A 22,801-nucleotide genomic window follows, 5' to 3' on the forward strand; every position below is an offset into this window, starting at 1 on the left:
ATCCTTAATTTCCTGTGCCAGAAGAAAACTCCAAGATAAAGACTATTTTAGAAAACAATCAGTTTGCCATTATTGCATTGGAAAAGGTTGAAAATAATTTGTTAATATCGTCATCTAGTCATTCTTCAACTTTTCCTAATTGTCTAATTTTTTAGTTGAATCGGTTCCAAGTCAGGACTGTGCCCTGCAATTGTTTGCTGTCTTTAGAGTCTCTTACTTTGTAGGTACCCCTTCCATCTCTTTTCTTTTTGTACGGTTTTTTAGGCTTTGCTGCTTGCTTCTCTGTGATATCATGTAAGTGTTTCCTAAAAATTGGTAGTTGGATCTAGGAGCTTGATCAGATTTAGTTGGGATTTTTTAGTCAAGAATATTTCATAGGCGGTGATGTGTGATTCCATTAGGAAGCACATTATTTCTGCTTCTCTTTCCTTTTACAGTGTTAGCCATTGGTGATGCTTATTGTCTAGATTCATTAGTTCATTAGAAGTCACAAAAGGAATTCCTTCTTCATAGATTGGGTAGAGTACTATCTGTACAGTAAAACATCTCATCAATTGTTCTTTTACCCTAAAGGACAGCAGGACAGCTTGTATGGAAGAGAATCAAGCTTTTTTTTTTTGCTCTTTTAGGGCTGTGCCCTCAGCATACGGAAGTTCCCAGGCTAGGGGTCTAGTCAGAGCTAGAGCTGCTGGCCTACACCACAGCACAGCAACTCGGGATCCGAGCCATGTCTTCAACCTACACCACAGCTTGAGGTGATGCCAGATCCCTGACCTACTGAGCGAGGCCAGGGATGGAACCTGCATCCTCACGGATACTAGTCAGATTTGTTTCTACTATGCCACAATGGGAAGTCCAAGAATCAAACATTCTTTATTTGCCTTTTTTTTTTTTTTTTGGTCTTTTTGTCTTTTGGGGGTCGCACCTGCGGCATATGGAGGTTCCCAGGCTAGGGGTTGAATCGGAGCTGTAGCTGCCGGCCTATGCCACAGCCACACCGGATTTGAGCTGTGTCTGCGACCTACAGCACAGCTCATGGCAACGCCAGATCCTTAACCCACTCAGTGAGGCTGGGGATCGAACCCAAAACCTCATGGTTCCTAATTGGATTCATTTCCACTGTGCCACGACGGGAACTCCTATTTGCCAATTTTTTAAATAATTAGTTGGTTTCTTAGAATCCTACAAAGATGACTAGCAATTTTTTATTCAATATTGTTATGAGCTATGGATTTAAACATTTTTGATCTGATCAGACGTTTGATCCTTGAATTATACCATCTTTGACTAGTGGGAGGCTCTTCAGTTTGGCTCCTGTGTCCTTTTAATATGATTCTAATAGTTTTTTATTGCTCTCTTGTTTGCTGATATAGCAATGTTCAGACTCATCCAGTGCTTTCTGATTCAATCCTGAAATCATCTCTTTCTCCAAAGAATTTTGACTCTTTTCATTTGAATAGGGTCCTTAGAGACTATAATCTAGACAATAAGGATGTTTATTGCTGCTGGGTTAATTATTGTTTTTAGGTCTTCTCTATGGATTGAGTCAGGAATTTACATATATAAATTGTATATGAATTTGTAACAACTCTGGCACATTTTTCTAGGATTCAAATATGTATATAAATGATATATATCATATATATCTTTTTATAAATTATATATCTTTTTCTAGGATCCAAACATTCTGTTCTCAGTGACACCAATGAAATCGCTCATTTGCTTTGCCCCCAAACATAAGCATAATGGTCTCTGAAATATTTCTTTTGTTACACAAGTCATATACGTGTTTATTGTTTCAGGGGTCAGTGATGTTCAGCGATGTGTCTGTAGACTTCTCTCAAGAGGAGTGGGAATTCCTGGACCCTGCCCAGAGGGACCTGTACAAGGACGTGATGTTGGAGAATTACAGCAATCTGGTGTCAATGGGTAAGGGCATCTATACCAGTAATTTTGAGTTCTCCTCTGGAATGTCAGTTTCTTCCACAGTGAATTTCTCAGCTGCTTTTCAAGTCCCCTGCTGGATTTCTGCTCCCTGTTCCCAAATAAGTGGTTTGAACTGAAATGAAGAGTGGGAAATAGGAAGCTCCAGCTGGCAATGGCTGAGCCTCATCTTCTTCTTTCTTTGACTGTTCCTCTAGTGGCATCTCTTCCTTGATCATCAGGAGTCTGGGATCTTATTTCTGGACCTGATTTACCCACAGCATAACTATGTTCCATATCTTTTCTTGTGAGCAGGACTTTGCATGCCTAAGCCGCAAGTGATCTCCTTATTGGAACAAGGGAAAGAGCCCTGGATGGTTGGCAGAGAGCTGACAAAAGGCCTGTGTTCAGGTGAGTGAGAAATGATTGGTCAGCAGCAGGGCATTGCAGGTAATAACTGATCAGTGAAGAAACAGCATTTTTGAGATGTTCTCAAGCGCTCCCATCAAAACTGCAGGACTGTTGGAGCCTTGCAAGTGACTGTAGTCTCTGTCTATAGTCTTTTTAGCATGAGTTTACAAATGACCTGTTTCATTCCTTCCGTCACCTACTGCCCTTTCTACTCCTCTTCTCCAATACCCCTCTTAATTTCAAGTGGAAGGTGCCCTCACCTCCCCTGTAAAGAAAACTCTTTTAACCGTGGTTTTTCGGGTTTTTTGTTTGTTTGTTTGTTTTTTGTTTTCCCACCTTGCCCAGAGCATGTGGAAGTTTCTGGGCCAGGCATTGAACCTGAGCCACAGCAGCGACAACACTGACTCCTTCACTGATAGGCCGCCAGGGAACACCTACCCATATTTTATGGGTTCCTTGCCAGCTTTTCTTCCTTTTGGACTCATCTAAATAATTTGTATCCACACTCCCAAAATAGTAGGTGTGTATGCATGTATCTGCACTTCCACTCCCCTCCAAGTACTGGTCTTCATTATAACTGCTTGCCAGTGACTGACTTTTTTCGGTTTGTTGTCCGTTTTTCCTTTATTCAATATTTTTGATTTCCTAATTTGTTCAAAGTAGTCTGCCTTAGGCTGCAGTTTGCTGATTGTGTCACTTCTTAAGAACTCAGAGTCTAAGGGAGTGGATGGGATGGACTGGGAGTTTGAGGTTAGTAGATACAAACCATTATATTTATTTTATTTTATTTTTGCTTTTGAGGGCTGCACCCACGGCATATGGAGGTTACCAGGCTAGGGGTCTAATTGGAGCTACAGCTGCAGGCCTACACCACAGCCACAGAAACAACAGATCCAAGCTACGTCTTCGACCTGCACCACAGCTCATGGCAACGCCAGATCTTTAACCCACTGAGCAAGACCAGGGATCGAACCCGCAACTTCATGACTCCTAGTCAGATTTGTTTCCGCTGAGCCACGACTGGAACTCCCAAACCATTACATTTAGAATGGATTTATGGAAAGGTCCCACTGTGTAGCACAGGGTACTATATCCAATCTCCTGGGATAGACCATGATGGAAAATATTATTAAAAAAAGAATGTAGGAGTTCCCGTCGTGGCGCAGTGGTTAACGAATCCGACTAGGAACCATGAGGTCGCGGGTTCGGTCCCTGCCCTTGCTCAGTGGGTTAAGGATCCGGCGTTGCCGTGAGCTGTGGTGTAGGTTGCAGACGCGGCTCGGATCCCGCGTTGCTGTGGCTCTGGCGTAGGCCAGTGGCTACAGCTCCGATTCAACCCCTAGCCTGGGAACCTCCATATGCCACAGGAGCGGCCCAAGAAATAGCAACAATAACAACAACAACAACAAAAAAGACAAAAGACAAAAAAAAAAAAAAAAAAAAAAAAGAATGTAGGAGTTCAGCAGGTTAAGGATCCAGCATTGCTGCAGCTGTGGCATAGGTCCCAGCTATGGCTTGGACTCATTCCCTGGCATGACTGAGTCACTTTGCTGTTACAGCAGCTGTTGGCACAACATTGTAAATCAACTATACTTTAATAAAAATTAATTAATTAATAAAAGAACTTGGAGTCAAAAAGTAATGTATATTCATAAATAACTTTCACAAAATAGAGTCTAGTAAAAGACTCACTTGATTTTACCCAAAGGCAGAGAAGTGATTAGTAAAAGAATCAGACAGGGAGATTAGCAGAAACTCAGAGGCTAAATATACAGAAGTGGAATGAATTCATACTGACCCAGCAGTTGGAGCCTTGCAAATGATTGCAGTCACTATTTATAGAGACAGTGTTGGGAAAACAAAAAGGTCTTTGCTTAAATTGGGAAGGAAGAGGTAGCTGAGAAGAACAGATTTGAAAAAAAAAAAAAAAGGAAGAGATTTGGTATAAAGGAGGAAAACCAGAAGAGTGCTTATGGAAGACTCTATATGCTAAGCATTGGTCTAGATGCTGCAATTATAGTATTGAACCAAACATTTAAATCTCTGCTATCCTAAAGCCTATATTCTAGAGAATATGAGAGAGAAATTATATTTATATATATATGATATCAGATTATGATAAGTGTTAAGAAGGGAGGTAGAGAAGGCCTTTTTTCTTTTTTTTTTTTTTTTCATTTTAGGGCTGCACCCACAGCATATGGAGGTTCCCAGGCTAGGGGTCGAATTGGAGCTACACCTGCCGACCTACACCACAGCCTCAGCAATGCGGGATCCGAGCCGCATCTGCAACCTACACCACGGCAATGCCGGATCCTTAACCCACTGAGCAAGGCCAGGGATCGAATCTGCAACCTCATGGTTCCTAGTCAGATTCATTTCCGCTGTGCCAGGATGGGAACTCATTTCTGATGAAATGGTATTTTTAAGATCTGAAGGACGTAAGGGAACAAATAATGTAAATATAAATTAAGGATTATCTCCCTTTTACAGATGAAGAACTGGGGACTAGAAAGGTTAAATAAGTGGCTAGGAATGTATAGTGAGGAGCTATCAGTGTTGAGACTCAGCTCTCATTAGTCTGCTTCTGGCTCCTGTTATCTTTCTATGACAGTGTCTTACACTATGTCTTTTTTTTTTTTTTTTGTCTTTTAGGGCTGCACGCACAGCATATGGAGGTTCCCAGGCTAGGGGTTGAATCGGAGCTGTAGCTGCTAGCCTACACCTCAACCACAGCAACGCAGGATCTGAGCTGTGTCTGTGACCTACACCACAGCTCACGGCAACGCCAGATCCTAACCCACCGAGCAAGGCCAGGTGTCCAACCCATGTCCTCATGGATGTTAGCTGGGTTCATTAACCACTGAGCCACGACGGGAACTCCTCCTCTTTCATTTTGTAAAACAATCCTTGTATGAAACTCCTGAGAATTATTTTTCCCTTTAATCATGTTTTTTTAAAACTGAAGTATAGTTGATAGACAATGTTATGTTAGTTTCTGGTGTACAGTAAAGTGATTCAGTTATATGTGTGTGTGTATATATTTATGTGCATGTATATATGTATATATGTGTATATATATTTATAAATACACATATGCTCTTTTTCAGACTCTTTTCCATTATAGTTTATTTCTAGATACTGAATATAGTTCCCTGTGCTATACAGTAGGACCTTGTTGTTTATCTATTTTATATATAGTAGTTTGTATCTGCTGATCCCAAACTCCTAATTTATCCCTATCCCCACCCTTCCCCTTTGGTAACCATAAGTCTGTTTTCCATGTCTGTGAGTCTTTTTGTTTCATAAATAAGTTCATTTGCATCTTTGTTTTTTAGATTCCACATGTTAAGTGATGTCATATGATGTTTGACTTTCTCTGACTTACTTCACTTAGAGATGATAATCTCTTTGTCCATCCATGTTGCTGCAAATGGCATCATTTCATTCTTTTTCATGGCTGAATAGTACTCCACTGTTTATATGTACTATATCTTCTTTATTCATTCATCTGTCAATGGACATTTAAGTTGCTTCCATGTCTTGGCTGTTGTAAGTAGTGCTGCTATGAACATTGGTATGCGTATATCTTTTCAAATTATAGTTTTCTTGGAATATATACCCTGGAGCAGGATTGCTGGATCATATGGTAACTCTATTTTTAGTTTTTAAAGGCATTTACTGTTCTCTGTAGTGGCTACACCAATTTACATTCCTAACAACAGTGTAGGAGGGTTCCCTTTCTCCATACCCTGTCTAGTATTTACTGTAGACTTTTTTTTTTTTGTCTTTTTGTCTTTTCTAGGGCGGCTTCCCGCAGCATATGAGGTTCCCAGGCTAGGGGTCTAACCGGAGCTGTCGCCACCGGCCTACACCAGAGCCACAGCTACGCGGGATCCAAGCCACGTCTGCAACCTACAGCACAGCTCACGGCAACACCGGATCCTCAACCCACTGAGCAAGGCCAGGGCTGGAACCCGCAACCTCATGGTTCCTAGTTAGATTTTTTAACCACTGAGCCACGACGGGAACTCCCTGACCATTTTTTTAATCTTATTTTTTTAAAATATTGAGCTGGGAGTTCCCGTCGTGGCGCAGTGGTTAACGAATCCGACTAGGAACCATGAGGTTGCGGGTTCGGTCCCTGTCCTTGCTCAGTGGGTTAACGATCCGGCGTTGCCGTGAGCTGTGGTGTAGGTTGCAGACGCGGCTCGGATCCCGCGTTGTTGTGGCTCTGGCGTAGGCCGGGGGCTACGGCTCCGATTCAACCCCTAGCCTGGGAACCTCCATATGCCGCGGGAGCGGCCCAAGAAATAGCAACAACAACAATAACAACAACAACAACAAAAAAAGACAAAAAAAAAAATAAATAAAATAAAATAAAATAAAATATTGAGCTGTGTGAGCTATTTGTATATTTTGGAAATTAAGCCCTTGTCAGTTGCATCATTCGCAAATATCTTCTCCCATTCCATAGGTTGTCATTTTGTTTTCTTTTTTGTTTCCTTTGTTGTTGCACTGTGTCTTTTTTTCTTTCTGTCTGCCTTAAATCTCAGTGGCCTCCCCATCAATCACTTCTGTGGTACTTGAGCAAGTCTCTCTCTTGAGATCAGCATCATAAAATTCCAAGGCAAACAGTATTTTCACTGAGTTCTCAGCCCATAGCATGTTCTGAGCCTTCCCTGTCTGCCACTCACATCGAATTAGTTCACTACCTTAGACTTAGGCTGTTTCTTCATGTGGTTAACCTCTGTAACCGCTTTCAAACTGCATTCAATATGTGCTTTATAAGGGCTCTATTCTGTTTTATACCCAACTGGATGTGCTGAAGTTTAATTCTGACATTAACTACCCAGAGTTAGCATAGACCCCACAGGTTAACAGCCAGTCAGTCCTACATAAGACTCCCCTGGGAGTTCCCGTTGTGGCTCAGTGGTTAAGGAATCTGACTAGGAACCATGAGGTTGCAGGTTCAATCCCTGGCCTTGCTCATGGGTTAAGGATCCGGCATTGCCGTTAGCTGTGGTGTAGGTCGCAGATGTGGCTTGGATCCGGAGTTGCTGAGGCTCTGGTGTAGGCCGGAGGCTACAGCTCTGATTAGATCCCTAGCCTGGGAACCTCCATATGCCGCAGGAGCGGCCCAAGAAAAGGCAAAAAGACAAAAAAAAAAAAAAAAAAAAAAAAAAAAAGATTGCCCTTACTTCCAACGCTAACTTCAAGTCTCAGGGGATCCTCAGACCACCCACACTTCTAGTTAAGTGGCTATAAATTTGCGAATTTCTGTCACCCTTGCATGCTCAATAATTTGCTAGAATCACTCACAGAATCAGGAAAGCGCTATACTTAGAATTGTGGTTTTACTCTAAAGGATACATATTAGCTGAGTTCGAGTAGGCTTCCAGATGTAGAGGTTCCAACCTCCCAGCACCTCAGTGTGTTCACCAACCAGAAAGCTCCACTGAACTTTGGTGTCCAGAGTTTTTATTGGGGCTTAATTGCATTGGCATGATTAAGTAAGTTAATGGCCATTCAATCTCTGGCCTCTCTCTGCTTCCTGGAAGTCAAGTAGCTGAAAGTTCCAACCCTCTAATCATATTCCGGGTGTTTCTAGTGACCAGTCACCACCCTAAAACTATCTGGGGACACACTGTGAGTTACCTCATTAGCATAATGAGAACACTCCTGTCCCTCAGAAAATGCCAAAGGTTTTTGAAGCTCTGTGTTCGCTACTGGAGACAGAGACCAAATATATACTTTATTATACTTCAGAGTCCAAGACTCTTCCTTTATATGTATTCCTCTCAGGAGACTTTTCCTGGAGATAAAAATTTATCCACTTTTTGTAATACGTACAGTATAATAATACACTCTTTCTTACATACACATACATACAAGCTGATGTAGATATGTCTATAGCTAGTCATCTTTCCATGTGCCCAAGCTTTGTATATTTATCAGCCTTTCCAGATAATGCCAATCTACATCAATATGCAAGAATCATAGTGGTTTCCTATTTCTGTAGTCTTCTCCCTCCACTTCCTGCATTATACCTCATTAATTTTTGTGCATTTCTTGTCCATATTTCAATTTAAACAGATATACATGAGACCTCTATGTCGTTTACTACCAGATATTATTTTCACTTTTAATTTTTCCATTTCTATTTATAAAAGCTCAATTTTTCACAAATAGGGCAGGGAAGAATATTTACCGTTTTATTTTCTTTCAGATCTGGAATCAATGTGTGAAACCAAGTTGTTATCGCTAAAGAAGGAAGTTTATGAAATAGAATCATGCCAGAGGGAAATAATGGGACTTACCAAGCATGGCCTTGAATGCTCCACTTTTAGAGATGTTTTGGAATATAGAAGCCACTTTGAAGGACAACTGGGATATCAAAATGGGCATTTCGGCCAAGAAATATTCACTCATGAATACATGCCCACATTTCTTCAACAGACATTCTTTACTCTACATCAAATAATTAACAATGAAGAGAAACCCTATGAATGTAAGAAATGTGGAAAGGTCTTTAGTCAGAATTCACAATTTCTCCAACATCAGAGAATTCATATTGGTGAAAAATCTTATGAATGTAAGGAGTGTGGGAAATTCTTTAGTTGTGGCTCACATGTTACTCGGCATCTGAAAATTCATACTGGTGAAAAGCCCTTTGAATGCAAAGAATGTGGAAAGGCATTCAGTTGCAGCTCATACCTTTCTCAACATCAGAGAATTCATACTGGTAAGAAACCCTATGAATGTAAGGAATGTGGGAAGGCCTTTAGTTATTGCTCAAATCTTATTGACCATCAGAGAATTCACACTGGTGAAAAACCCTACGAATGTAAAGTATGTGGGAAAGCTTTTACTAAAAGCTCACAGCTTTTTCAACATGTGAGAATTCATACGGGTGAGAAACCCTATGAATGTAAGGAATGTGGCAAAGCTTTTACGCAGAGCTCAAAGCTTGTTCAGCATCAGAGAATTCATACAGGTGAGAAACCCTATGAGTGCAAAGAATGTGGCAAAGCATTTAGTAGTGGTTCAGCACTTACTAATCATCAGAGAATCCACACTGGGGAGAAACCCTATGATTGTAAGGAATGTGGGAAGGCTTTTACTCAAAGCTCACAACTTCGTCAACATCAGAGAATTCATGCTGGTGAGAAACCTTTTGAATGTCTTGAATGTGGAAAGGCCTTTACTCAGAACTCACAACTTTTTCAGCATCAGAGAATTCATACAGATGAAAAACCATATGAATGTAACGAATGTGGAAAGGCCTTTAATAAATGCTCAAACCTTACTCGACATCTCAGAATTCATACTGGCGAAAAGCCCTATAACTGTAAAGAATGTGGAAAGGCATTTAGTAGTGGCTCAGATCTCATTCGTCATCAGGGAATTCATACTGATGAATAATAAATGTGAAAGCTCTTGTTACCTTCGAGGTATTTTAAACAAACAAACAAAAAGTTTGATAGATACCCCCTCCTTTGCTATTTTCTGTTTCTTTATTTTGTATTTCTTTTCAATCCAAATATATTTTACTCTTAAGATATGAATTCAGATTCTGAGCTGACACTTGCCTGTCGGCCCCACTCCCTGCTCCATCTTGTACTAATGGCAGTTCAACAGTTTTTTCCTTCCCTACAGTTTTCTTCTACCTTCTTGGTGATACATTATATTCTTGCTTATATTTGCTTGAGTTTCAAGGCTATTCTTCTCTGATCTCCATATTTGTGCTCGCACCAATATCTCGCTGTTTATATTGTGTGACCTTGTATTTTTTAATTCCTTGTAGAATTATAACTTTATTTTTGAAGTCAGTGTGAGTTTTTGGTCTCATTTCACAAATTTATTTCGTCTTATTATAAAACAGAATAGCAGAAAACTAGAAACTAAAAAAGCCAAGATTAATTATAATCATACTAACTATAGATGACTGCTCTCAAGCTGGTAGAGTAAGGTCCACCAGACTTTGTTTTAAAAAACATGTAGTCATGGTACACATGCTGTACCTTAACCTGCTTTTATAATGCCGGAAAAGATGATTGGTATTTCTGTAAATATAAATTTTTATTATTTTTATTGATATATTTTATAAATGACTTTTTTAAAAGACCCGATTATTCATGTTAGGGTTGCATCTCATTGTTTTTAGTTACAAAATCTTCCCTGATTAATATGACCCAAAATTTATCTTTGGACGCTTGTTTTTTCTTTTAAAACATCTATTTTAGTTGATGAAATTATCCACACTTTCTCTTTGTAAACTGTTTTGTTCTTTTTCGTCAATCCTAACCCCAATCTCATATTAGAAAGGTAATTAACCATTGTTATCAGTATTATTTATCCTTCCAGATTTTTAAAAACTTTTTACTTATATATGTTATTGACATTTTATTTCTTATGTATTGGTAAATATAATCATGGCATATGTATTCTTTTTTTGTGAGGATTTATTGAATTAATAAAGTGTTTAGAACTATTCCTACCGTGTAAATGTTTAGTGAAAGTTTTCCACTATTATCATTGGTACACTCATTTTCATAATTATCTTATTATTTGTGGTAAGGATTTTTTTTTTTTTTTTTTTTTTTGGTCTTTTTGCCTTTTCTTGAGCTGCTCCCGCTGCATATGTAGGTTCCCAGGCTAAGGGTCTAATCAGAGCTGTAGCCATTCACGGCCTATGCCAGAGCCACAGCAATGCGGGATCTGGGCACGTCTGCAACCTACACCATAGCTCATGGCAATGCCAGATCCTTAACCCACTGAGCAAGGCCAGGGCTCGAACCCGCAACCTCATGGTTCCTAGTCAGATTCGTTAACCACTATGCCACAACGGGAACTCCAATTTGTGGTAAGGATTTTAACTGTGTTGTTTATCTTTGTCTAAATCAAATAATTGATACTAAACAAAGAGAAATAAGCATAATGAACATAGGAAATTTTTTTTTTTTCTTTTTTGGGCCATACCTGCAGCATATGTTAAGTTCCCAGGCAGGGGTCAAATTGGAGCTACAGCTGCAGGCCTATGCCATAGGGACAGCAACGCCAGATCCGAGCCATGTCTGCGACACATACCACAGCTCATGGCAACACCGGATCTTTAACCCACTGAATGAGGCCAGGGATTGAACGTGCATCCTCATGGATACCAGTCATATTCTTAACCCGCTAGGCCACAATGGGAACTCCTGAACATAGGAAATCTTTTCTCATTACTCATTATTCAGCATGAAATTTCAAAAGAAAAATTATGTGTGGGAAGTCTACATTCAGATCATTTTTTAGGAGTTCCCGTGATGGCGCAGCAGAAACGAATCTGACTAAGAACCACAAGGTGGCAGGTTCAATCCCTGACCTCGCTCAGTAGGTTAAGGATCTGGCATTGCTGTGAGCTGTGGTGTAGGTCACAGATGCAGCTCGGATCCTGTGTTGCTGTGGCTGTGGTGTAGGCTGGTGGCTACAGCTCCAATTAGACTTCTAGCCCGGGAACCTCCATTTGCTGCGGTGCAGTCCTGAAAAGACCAAAAAAAAAAAAAAAAAAAAAGATCTTTTTTTTATGCTGTGTAAAGATTAATACCCATCTGAGACCCACTCTGTGTAATGATGGATAATTCAAAGCACAGCTGTCAAGCAGGCAGAGATAAGAATATTTTCCTAATAATTAGTTCCTAAAAGAGCTAAAAATATACAAGCTACATTATTTAGCCAGAAAGGGGAGTAAAAAAAGTATGACCAGCAAATATCTGAATATTAATTTAGTGTCCCCTCTTTATTTATTTATTTATTTGCTTCTTAGGGCTATACCCAAGGCATATAGAAGTTCCCAGGCTAGGGGTCGGATCAGAGCTGTAGCTGCTGGCCTACACCACAGACACAGCAATGTCAGATCTTAGCCATGTCTGACCTGTACCACAGCTTATGGCAACCCCAGATCCTTTAACCCACTGAGTGAGGCCAGGGATCAAATACTCGTCCTCATGGATTCTAGCTGGGTTAGTTACCACTGAGCCTCGAGGGGAACTCTTAATGTCCCCTCTTTATTAACATTGGTTAAAGAACTAAATCCTTAATATACACATTATTTAAATGTGAATGAATATGAGAACACAATTGAAAAATCTTTGGCAGCCCAAGTTGTATTGGAAGTTTTATAACCCAATATGCATGTATATATTAAAAGATTATAAATAAAATCAACATGTAATACAAGGAAATAAACAAAAACCCTAAAACATGGGGAAAGAGGCATTATTAGTTATAAAATGCAGATATGTTTGAGAAAAAATAATCTAAAATAGAAAATTTGACCGACAAAATGTAGGCTAATAAAACTGTGAATACATTGGAAATGATGCTATGTGATTCTGAGGCTAGACATAAGAGGTGATATAGCTTCCATCTGAATCTTTCTTGGGACTCTTGTCTTGAGAACCTTGAGCTGCAACGTAAAATGTCTGAGGCTACTGTTAAGAAGCTCAAACTACCTTACTCAGAAAAACCATGTGGAGGAACCCTGAGATTACATAAAATAAGAGATGTCCACTAGCTTCCAATTGCTCCTGGAACTTCACTGTTCTAGGTTCAGCTATCATGAAAAACCCGAGCCGGAACAGTCCAACTACATTGTTCCTGAGTTCCTGACCCAAAGAGACCATGAAAGATAATAAATGGTTGCCATTGTTTGAAACCATTAAATTTGAGAGACAATGCCAGATCATAAATGACAATAGAACTCTGATGCACAAACTCTGCAGCAACTAGTTGGTTTCCAACCTGGAATCCAAACTACAACCTTAGCAGCAATCAGCCCAGAACAGTCAGGACTTGATCAATAACTGTCAGCTTCTCTATTTTTTGCCTCTGCTTCCAACTCAAGACCAACCAGAGAAAGCCAAATACTACCCCCAAACCAATCACATAAATTGCACTGCTTGTTGCTGGCCTCATTTCCAGTTTCTCTATGCTAATAAGCTCCAAACAGAATACACCTAAAGGCTTTCCTTTTTCACGGTAAGGTTTTGCCACTCCCCTGCCTGATTTTGAGTCTCTGCCAAACATAGGTGTTTGTAGCTGTAATACCAGTAATTTGAAACAACCTAATGATACAAAGATAAAACATTAATTACAAAATTGGCAAAATATTGTGGAAGAACATGTAATTTTCAATATGTATATGTGATTTTAAAAGCAGGTTAAGAAGACATATTTGTATGAATGATATAAGCTTAAACGTAGCTATGTAGGGACAAATTACAGATTTTTTAAATTCATTTTTTCCTTTTTTTTAAGGGCCACACCTGCAGCATATGGGGGTTCCCAGGCTAGGGGTCAAATCAGAGCTACAGCTGCGGGCCCACACACAGCCACAGCAATACAGGATCCGAGCTGCATTTGTGACCTACACCACAGCTCACAGAAATGCCAGATCATTAACCCAATGAGCAAGGCCAGGGATCGAACCTGCAACCTCATGGTTCCTGGTCAGGTTCATTTGCGCTGCACCAGGAGGGGAACTCTCATTCATTTATTTCTTACTGCCACACCTATGGCCTATGGAAGTTTAACTGCCAGGGATTAAATGAGAGCCACAGCTGTGACCCTAGGGCTTCGCATCATTTAACTCACTGCCAGCTGGGGATGGAACAGGCACTTAGGAAAGGACCCCCGCCACTACAGTCGGACCCTGAACCCACTGAGCCACAGCAGGAACTCTGTATGTTTCTTAAATTTCTGGTTTAGACAATGCGAAGACGCACGTGTCTAGTTTTGTGCGAAGTTTCCAGGAGAGTCTGAGAGTTCCTCTGTGGGGGCCTCGCCACGCCCCCCTCGCGCCTTGGGGAGGGGCTTGGAGCGCGCCCCTGGCCTGCCGCAGGGGCTTCTGGGAGATGTGGTCCCGCCGGCGCGCCTCCGCGGCTGCTTGCGCCTCGGCATCGAGGGGTGGGCCTTCTGGGTCCGCGCCTGGCTTGTGTTGAGCAGGGTCCGTGGCGGCCTTCGTGCCCAAGACCTCCTGCCCTAGAGAAGTGAGTTCCCCAATTTTACTGGCTGAGGGCAAGGGAAATAGTCAGGGGTCTCCGGGTAGTGGGAAGGGGGAACGTGAAAACCGAAGGTTGGGGTTCGCGGAGCCTGAGGGGCGACGCGGGGGGCATCTTTTTGGTTTAATGGCTGCGACCATGTTTCCCCAGGTTGGTGGGCTTCCAGGCGTTTTGGGGTTGGGGGCCCGAAAAGGATCCTTAGATTTAAGAGACAGCCCACGCGGGGCCTTATTGTTTGGGAGGCAGCTGGGGCATTGCAACCCCAAGTTGGTGGGACAGGACAGTAAGGCAAGGTCTAGGGATTTGGGGGTGTTTTCTGGAAAATACAAAACAAAACAGAAAACAAAACGAAAAACTGCTCAAGCTAAAAGTTAAGAATTAGGTTGTATTTGATGGACTTTCTGATGGACTTTCTGAGGACTCAAGCCTGGGAGGCAACCTCTCAAGTCTCTGGGAGACTGTTGGGAAGAGGTAAGGGAGGAGCCAGGAAATACGGGAGTTTTGCTGCAGCAAAAACCAGATAGTCGGAACATCAGAAGATTACTGTTAATTAAAGAAAACCAGACATCTCAAGTTAATGAATTTAGCACTTTTCGATGTATGAGGTGATGAAAGAGTCCAGGCTTATTGAATTCTTTCTTTTGATATGTACCTTAATTATCTAGGGCCAATATCCTGCTTTTCTCCATCCTGAATCCTCTCAGGGTACACAGTTGGGGCGGCTGCTGGCTTGCTGGCAGCAGCATCTTTTGTTTACTCCTGTGGCAGGTGGCATTCTTAGTTCACAGGGGGAGCATCTGAGGCTGTGTGTTCTTAGGTGTTTGGGGTGGGGGGGACTAGATCTCCTTTCTAGGAGTTGAGAGATATAGGGAGGAGTTAGGAAGGGCATGCCCCTGAGTTTGGGATGTAGTGAGGGTCATGAGTCTTGGTCTTTATGGTGACAGTGTGTTGTGGTGTCCTTGGGTTTTGGAGATGTGACTTGGACTTTGAGGAGTGGGGCCAGAGTCTTGTATACTCACTTTTGTTGTAGATGATCCTGTGAGACCACCTTCACCTCTGACTCAGGGCTTTTTATATAACTGAGCCAAGGGGTATGTTATCTGAGGGATGAGCAGATTGTTCTGGATGCCAGGGCAGGTGATTCCCCCAGCCAGGCCCTCCAAGAATTGCAAAGGACTGCTGCCACTTTGCATCTGGATAGTTGAGAAACCCCAGAGATTAAAGGGGTCAGCAGCTTCTCTGAATTCCCAGGTGCAGTGGAATTAAATGATCTTCACTTGGGGACTTGCCTCTGGGGTAGTAAAGCCAGGCGTGTCACATCTATAATCACCTCCACCGTTCTCTGCAAAAGAGAATTCTTCACCCTCTTGGCCAGTGCAGGCTGTGGGGGAATATTTCCTTTGTTGTCTCAGTGGACGGTTATAGTTCCAGGTATTAAAGATGGAGATGTCCCCGTTGTGAATTTGTTGTCACAGGTGACTTGTAAGTCACAGGCCTGGCTGTATCTCTGCAAAGCCCCTTGAGTACAGAGGTTGCGGGATGTGTATGCTGTACATTTTCTTTGGTCCTGCACGTCAAGTTTGGCTCACAACTCTTTTATTTTCCTTCAGGTAAATGTGGATCTGCAGAGACTGAATATGAATTTCTGGCACGTGACTCAGACCTCATTGCTCTTGGCCCCTTATTCTGCCCTTTTTGGGATCTGCTGGCCCTGAGAGATCTGTGAAAAGGGGAGAAAATGGCCACATGGTTCCTGGCAGCAGGATCCTCGGTAAGGGGAATTTAACCTCTTTCATGCAGTAATCCCTGCCCCCCAGTTAGATGACATGTTTGTTCACTACCTTGAAGCACCCACCATGAAGGTGAAGTTTCCCACAGCTTTGGGAAACTCCAGAGGAAAGTCCGCTTTCCCTCCATGATTTACTCCCCACCACATCATAACCCTTGGCGCACATTATCCTTTGCCCCTACTTTTCATTAATTTAGTCCACAAATGATTTATCCTCTCTTCCACATGTCTCAGTGTGTGCTGTATACTTTGGAGGTACTGTTCCTTTCTTGAGGGCTCGTAGGCCTTGTTGAGGTGGCAGGGTTTTTTTTGTTTGATTGGTTTTTATCCTTATAGCAGTGGAGTTTAAAATTTGAGTGGTAATTAAATTAACAGTAATTGGAGTTCCTGCGGTGGCACAGTGGGTTAAGAATCTGACAGCAGCAACCTGGGTCTCTGCCAAAGTGTGGGTTCGATCCCCAGCCTGGTGCAGTGGGTTAAATGTTGGCTTAGGTTGCAGCTGTGTCTCGGTTTCGATCCTTGGCCTCAGAACTTCCATATGCTGCCGGTGGGGCCATAAAAAGAAAAAGAAAATTAACGGAAATTGCAGGAATAGTACACATGACACACGTATCCCTTTCTTTTCAAATGTTTTTATTAAAATTAAAAAAAATTTTATTATTAAAGAATAGTTGAGTTCCCGTCGTGGCGCAGTGGTTAACGAATCCGACTAGGAACCATGAGGTTGCGGGTTCGATCCATGGCCCTTCCTCAGTGGGTTAACGATCCGGCGTTGCCGTGAGCTGTGCTGTAGGCTGCAGACGCGGCTCGGATCCCACGTTGCTGTGGCTCTGGCGTAGGCCGGTGGCTACAACTCCGATTGGATCCCTAGCCTGGGAACCTCCATGTGCCGCCGGAGCGGCCCAAGAAGTAGCAAAAAAAAAAAAAAAAGAAAGAAAAAGACAAAAAAAAATCCCAAACAAACAAAAACAAAGAATAGTTGATTTACACTGTTTTTCTGCTGTATTTATTTATTTATTTATGACCACACCTGCGGCATATGGAAGTTCCAGGAGTTGAATTGGAGTTGCAGCTGGGGCCTAGGCCACAGCAACACTGGATCCAAGCTGCATCTGTTACCTATGCCATAGCTTATTTATGGCAATGCAGGATTCTTAACCCACTGAGCCACAATGGGAACTCCTATTTTCTGTTAAAGTATAGATGATTTAAGTGTGAACACCTGTATGCCTTTCACATTTACCAACTGCCAACTTTTTGCTAATTACTTTATCATTACATCTCTATATGTATATTTGTCATTTTGAGTCATTTGATAGTACGTTGCAGACATCATGTCTTTTATCCCTAATTACTTCAGCATGCATTCTCTTAAAAACAAGGACATTTCATTAAATAGCCATTAGTATAATTCAGAGAATTTATTATTGTTATAATACTGTTGTCTAATCCCCAGGGGGGTAAGGGCTTGTTATTTTGTAGAATGTTCCTCAAATTGGATTTGTCTGTTCTTCCTTCATGATTAGATTCAGATTATACACTTTTGGCAAGAATGACACAGGAGTCCCCACTGTGGCACTGTGGGTTAAGGATCTGGCATGGGTCACAGCTGCAGCTTGGGGTTCAGTCCCTGACCCAGGAACTTCCATAAGCCATGGGGGTAACCAATAAAAAAAAATAAAAAAAAGAATGACACAGAAGTGATATGTCTTCAATGTGTCATATCAGATTATCAGATGGTACGTAGTATTGATTTCTTTCATCATGATACTGTGAGCATTTAATTAACGTTGGGTCTGCCAGGTTTCTCCACTGTAAAGTTTTCGTTTTGGAACTGGAGAGGAAAGGAACAGATCTCATAAGCTGGCTGTCACTATCACGTGGAAGGCATATCAAAGTAGGGACAGAGAGGGAATAGAATCTTACATAGAAGACTGCCATAGTGGTCCAGGTAAGAGCTAATTGTGTCCTGGACCAGCGTGATGGCAGTGGAGGTGAAATGAAACAGAAATAATCAGGAGTTATGTTCAATTTTGCTATGAACCTTAAACGGCTCTAAAAAAAATAGTCTTAAAAAACATAAAGATTATCTTTTTTTGTCTTTTTGCCTTTTCTAGGGCTGTACCTATGGCATATGGAGGTTCCCAGGCTAGGGGTCCAATCAGAGTTGTAGCCACCGGCCTACGCCAGAGCCACAGCAACATGGGATCCGAGCCTCGTCTTCGACCTACACCACAGCTCACGGCAACACCGGATCCTTAACCCACTGAGGAAGGGCCATGGATCGAACCCGCAACCTCATGGTTCCTAGTCAGATTCATTAACCACTGCGTCACGACGGGAACTCCCAAAGTTTATCATCTTAACTATTTTAAATTGGACAGCACAGTAGTATTAACTATAGGCACATGGATGCACAGCTAATCTCTAGAACTCTTTTATCTTGTAAAACTGAAATTCTGGGAGTTCCCGTTGTGGTTCAGTGGTTAACGAATCTGAATAGGAACCATGGGGTTGCGGGTTTGATTCCTGGCGTTGCTCAGTGGGTTAAGGATCTGGCGTTGCCATGAGGTGTGGTGTAGGTCGCAGATGCGGCTTGGATCTGGTGTTGCTGTGGTTGTGGTGTAGAACGGCAGCTACAGCTCCGATTGGATCCAGGCCTGGGAACCCCCATATGCCATGGATGTGGCCCAAAAAAGACAAAAAAAAAAAAAGTGTTTAACTTTAGCAAATACGACATTCTGGAAATGGCATACTACTACTGCTGGTTATTATTACATAAATAATAATGTATAAACATATTAGTATATGATTATAATATATAATAGTAACAAATACATGATATTCTGGAAATGGCAAAACTGAGGAAACAGTAAAAAGATTAGCGGTTGCCAGGAGCTGGTGGGGAGAAGGAGAGGTGAGTAGGCAGAAGATTTTTAGGGCAGTGAAAATACTCTGTATGAAAGTATAACAGTGGATACATGTCCTTATAAATGTGTCCAAATCCATAGACTGTACAGCACCAAGAGTAAATCCTAATGTCAACTATGGACTTTGAGGGAGTTCCCACTGTGGCTTAGTGGTAATGAACCTGACTAGTATCCATGAGGACGAGGGTTTGATCCCTGGCCTTGCTCAGTGGACATTCCTGTGAGCTGTGGTATAGGTCACAGATACAGCTCAGATCCCGAATTGCTGTGGCTGCTGTGTAGGCTAGTGGCTACAACTCCCTAGATCCCTAGATGGGAAATTCATATCCCACACGTGCAGCCCTTGAAAAAAAAAAAAGAAAAAATAATGAAAACAAATAAACTGTGGACTTTGAGAGGGAGTTCCTGTTGTGGCGCTGTAGAAACAAATCCAGCTAATATCCACGAGGATATGGGTTGAATCTCTGGCCTCGATCAGTGGGTCAAGGATTCAGCATTCTGTAGTTGTGGTGTAGCCAGCAGCTACAGCTCTGATTTGACCCCTAGCCTGGGAACTTCCATATGCAATGGGTGTGGCCCTAAAAAGAAAAAAAAAAAAAAAAAGAAAAAGAAAAGACTATAGACTTTGAGTGATTATAGTATGTCAATGTAGGTTCATTAGTTGTACCAAATGTACCATTCTGGGGGAGAATGTTATGTGGGAGGTTGTGCAATATGGGAAGGTTGTGGGGGCAGGGGTTTTACAGGAAATGTCTGTACCTTCCCCTCAATCTTATTGTGAACCTAAAAGTGCTCTAGAGAAGTCTTTTTTTTTTTTTTTTTTTTTTTTTTTTGGTGTTTTTGTTTTTTGGGTTTTTGTTTTGTTTTGTTTTGTTTTGTTTTTTTAGTTTTACAGAGGAGGAAAGAGGGAGACTTGTCACTCTGTGTACTTTTACACACATAAACATGCATACATCACCCTTTTTCTTTTTTTAATGTTTTTTCAAAAATAAACATTCTGGAGTTCCCATCATGGCTTAGCTGTTAGCGAACCCAACTAGCATCCATGAGGACTTGGGTTCGATCCCTGGCCTTGCTCAGTGGGTTAAGGATCCTGTATTACCATGAGCTGTGGTGTAGGTCGCAGACACGGCTCAGATCCTGTGTCACAGTGGCTGTGGTGTAGGCTGGCGGCTACAGCTCCGAATGGACCCCTAGCCTGGGAACCTCCATATGCAGTGGCTGTGGCCCTTAAAAGACAAAAAGACAAATAAATAAATAAAATACACATTCTTGGAAAAGAAAGGAGTTTAGGAAGTGATAGTTCAGACAGAAAATGAACAAAATGAAGTCTATTTATAATAACCATACTGATTAGGAAATTAATTGGGGGAGAAAAGATTCCATTCACAGAAGCAACAGATGTCTCAAACACATTACCTTGAACCTAAGAAAAAACATGCAAAAACTTTAACAATGCAACAAACTCCCTGAGCAATAGATCAGAACACCACCCATTGTTCTTAGATTTTAAGGGGTGATTTAAACCAAGGCATATGGAAGTTCCCAAGCTAGGGGTAAGATCCTGGCTACAGCTGCCAGCCTACACCACAGCCACAGCAACAACAGATCTGAGCTGCGTCTGTGACCTACACCATAGCTCGTGGCAATGGGGATCCTTAACCCACTAAGTGAGGCCAGGGAATCACTGTAACTTATAAAATTTTTGTAAAAAAATTTAAAGTGAGATGTAAATTATGTACAATAAGTGGCACAAATCTTTTTTTTTTTTTTTTGTCTTTTCTAGGGCCACAACCATGGCATACGGAGGTTTGCAGGCTAGGGGTCTAATTGGAGCTGTAGCCGATGGCCTACGCCAGAGCCACAGCAACACGGGATCCAAGCCGCATCTGCGACCTAACCACAGCTCGTGGCAACACCGGATCCTTAACCCACTGAGTGAGGCCAAGGATCGAACCCGCAACCTCATGGTTCCTAGTCGGGTTCACTAACCATTGAGCCACGAAGGGAACCCCAAGTTGCACAAATCTTAAGGTACAACTCGGTGAAACTTTACAATGAAATCACCACCCAAATAAATATAGAGAATATTTCTGTCACCTTATGAAATTTCCCTTATGCCCTCTTCCAGTTCCTCCATAGGCAACTACTGTTTCTGATTAGTTTTGCCTATTCTAGAACTGTATAAATACAGTCTGTACTCCCTTCACTGAGCGTAATATCTCTGAGATTCATCCAGCTGTCACCTTGACATTTAATTATTTCAGTGCTCATTCCATAGCTTGTATTTGTTTAAAAACAGAATAGCTTATAATATTTTGCTTCATAACAATACATTTTTGTTAAAAATAGAAGAATATTGGAGTTCCTGCTGTGGAGCAATGGGATTGGCAGCCTCTCTGCAGCGCCAGGACACAGGTTTCATCCAGGCCGGCGGCAGTGGGTTAAAGCATCTGGCGTTGCTGTAGCTGTGGTTTACGGCACAACTGTGGCTCAGATCTGATCCCTGGCCTGGGAACTCCATATATGGCAGGGCTAAAAAAGAAAGAAAAAAAAAATAGAATACAGTTGGAAATAAAATTGAACATGAGGCATTCCCATCATGGCACAGCGGAAATGAATCCGAGTAGGAACCATGAGGTTGAAGGTTCGATCCCTAGCTTTGCTCAGTGGGTTAAGGATCCAGCGTTGCCGTGAGCTGTGGTGTAGGTCGCAGATGTGGCTTGGATCTGGTGTTGCTGTGGTTCTGGAGTAGGCTGGCAGCTACAGCTCCAATTAGACCCCTAGCCTGGGAACCTCCATATGCTGCAGGTGTGGCCCTAAAACAACAAAAAGACCAAAAAAAAAAAAAAAAAATTGAACATGAAATTATTCTATGTCCAATTTCCCATCAAATGCATGAGGATCATTTACATCTATGTCAAATAGTCATATTTAAAAAAAAGAACTAGGAGTTCCCGTCGTGGTGCAGTGATTAACGAATCTGACTAGGAACCATGAGGTTTCGGTTCGATCCCTGGCCTTGCTCAGTGGGTTAAGGATCCGGCGTTGCCGTGAGCTGTGGTGTAGGTCGCAGACGCGGCTTGGATCCCGTGTTGCTGTGGCTCTGGCATAGACTGGCAGCTACAGCTCTGATTGAACCCCTAGCCTGGGAACCTCCATATGCCGCGGGAGCGGCCCAAGAAATGGCAAAAAGACCAAAAAAAAAATAATAATAATAAAAAAAGAACTTATGAAAGTGAATCTTAATAGTTTGGCTGCTTTCTTTGTAAAGTTATACTAAAGTTGTCATTCTTTGTTGGTATATGGAGCTGCCTCATTCTTTTTTTTATTGATTTCTTCTTTGATCTTTATAATTTCCTTCCTTCTGCTGACTTTAGGACTTTTTTGTTCTTTTTCTAATTCGTTTAGGTGGAGGGTTAAGTTGTCAATTTGGGATCTTTCTTCTTTTTTGAGAAAGGCCTGGATTGCTGTAAATTTCCCTCTGAGCACTGCTTTCGCAGCATCCCATAGATTTTGAGAGGTTGTGTCTTCATTATCATTTGTTTCAAGGTAGTTTTTAATTTCCTTCTTGATTTCCTCATTGACCCATTGGTTTTTTAGTAGCATGTTGTTTAGTCTCCATGGAGTAGGTTTTTTCTCTTTGCTTTTCCCATGGTTGATTTCTAATTTCATGGCATTGTGGTCAGAGAAGATACTTGAGA

General features: G+C 41.8%; 1 protein-coding gene across 4 annotated transcripts in view; it reads left to right on the top strand.

The window, feature by feature from the left end:
* ZNF383 (zinc finger protein 383) overlaps window positions 1-22,801 on the top strand; it is a 48,338-nt gene that overhangs the window by 12,527 nt on the left and 13,010 nt on the right. For 3 of the 4 annotated variants that reach the window (XM_021097186.1, XM_021097184.1, XM_021097185.1), the window contains 3 exons: window positions 1,803-1,929; window positions 2,239-2,334; window positions 8,561-10,827. In XM_021097186.1, coding sequence (XP_020952845.1) covers window positions 1,803-1,929; window positions 2,239-2,334; window positions 8,561-9,756 — 1,419 coding nt within the window. In that variant the 3' untranslated portion in view covers window positions 9,757-10,827. Of the gene's footprint in view, window positions 1-1,802; window positions 1,930-2,238; window positions 2,335-8,560; window positions 10,828-22,801 lie in introns of those variants that run through there. The other variant, XM_013998484.2, reaches the window with a different exon arrangement.

This window comes from Sus scrofa, chromosome 6 (genome assembly GCF_000003025.6).
Source record: "Sus scrofa isolate TJ Tabasco breed Duroc chromosome 6, Sscrofa11.1, whole genome shotgun sequence".
Classification (NCBI taxonomy): domain Eukaryota; kingdom Metazoa; phylum Chordata; class Mammalia; order Artiodactyla; family Suidae; genus Sus; species Sus scrofa.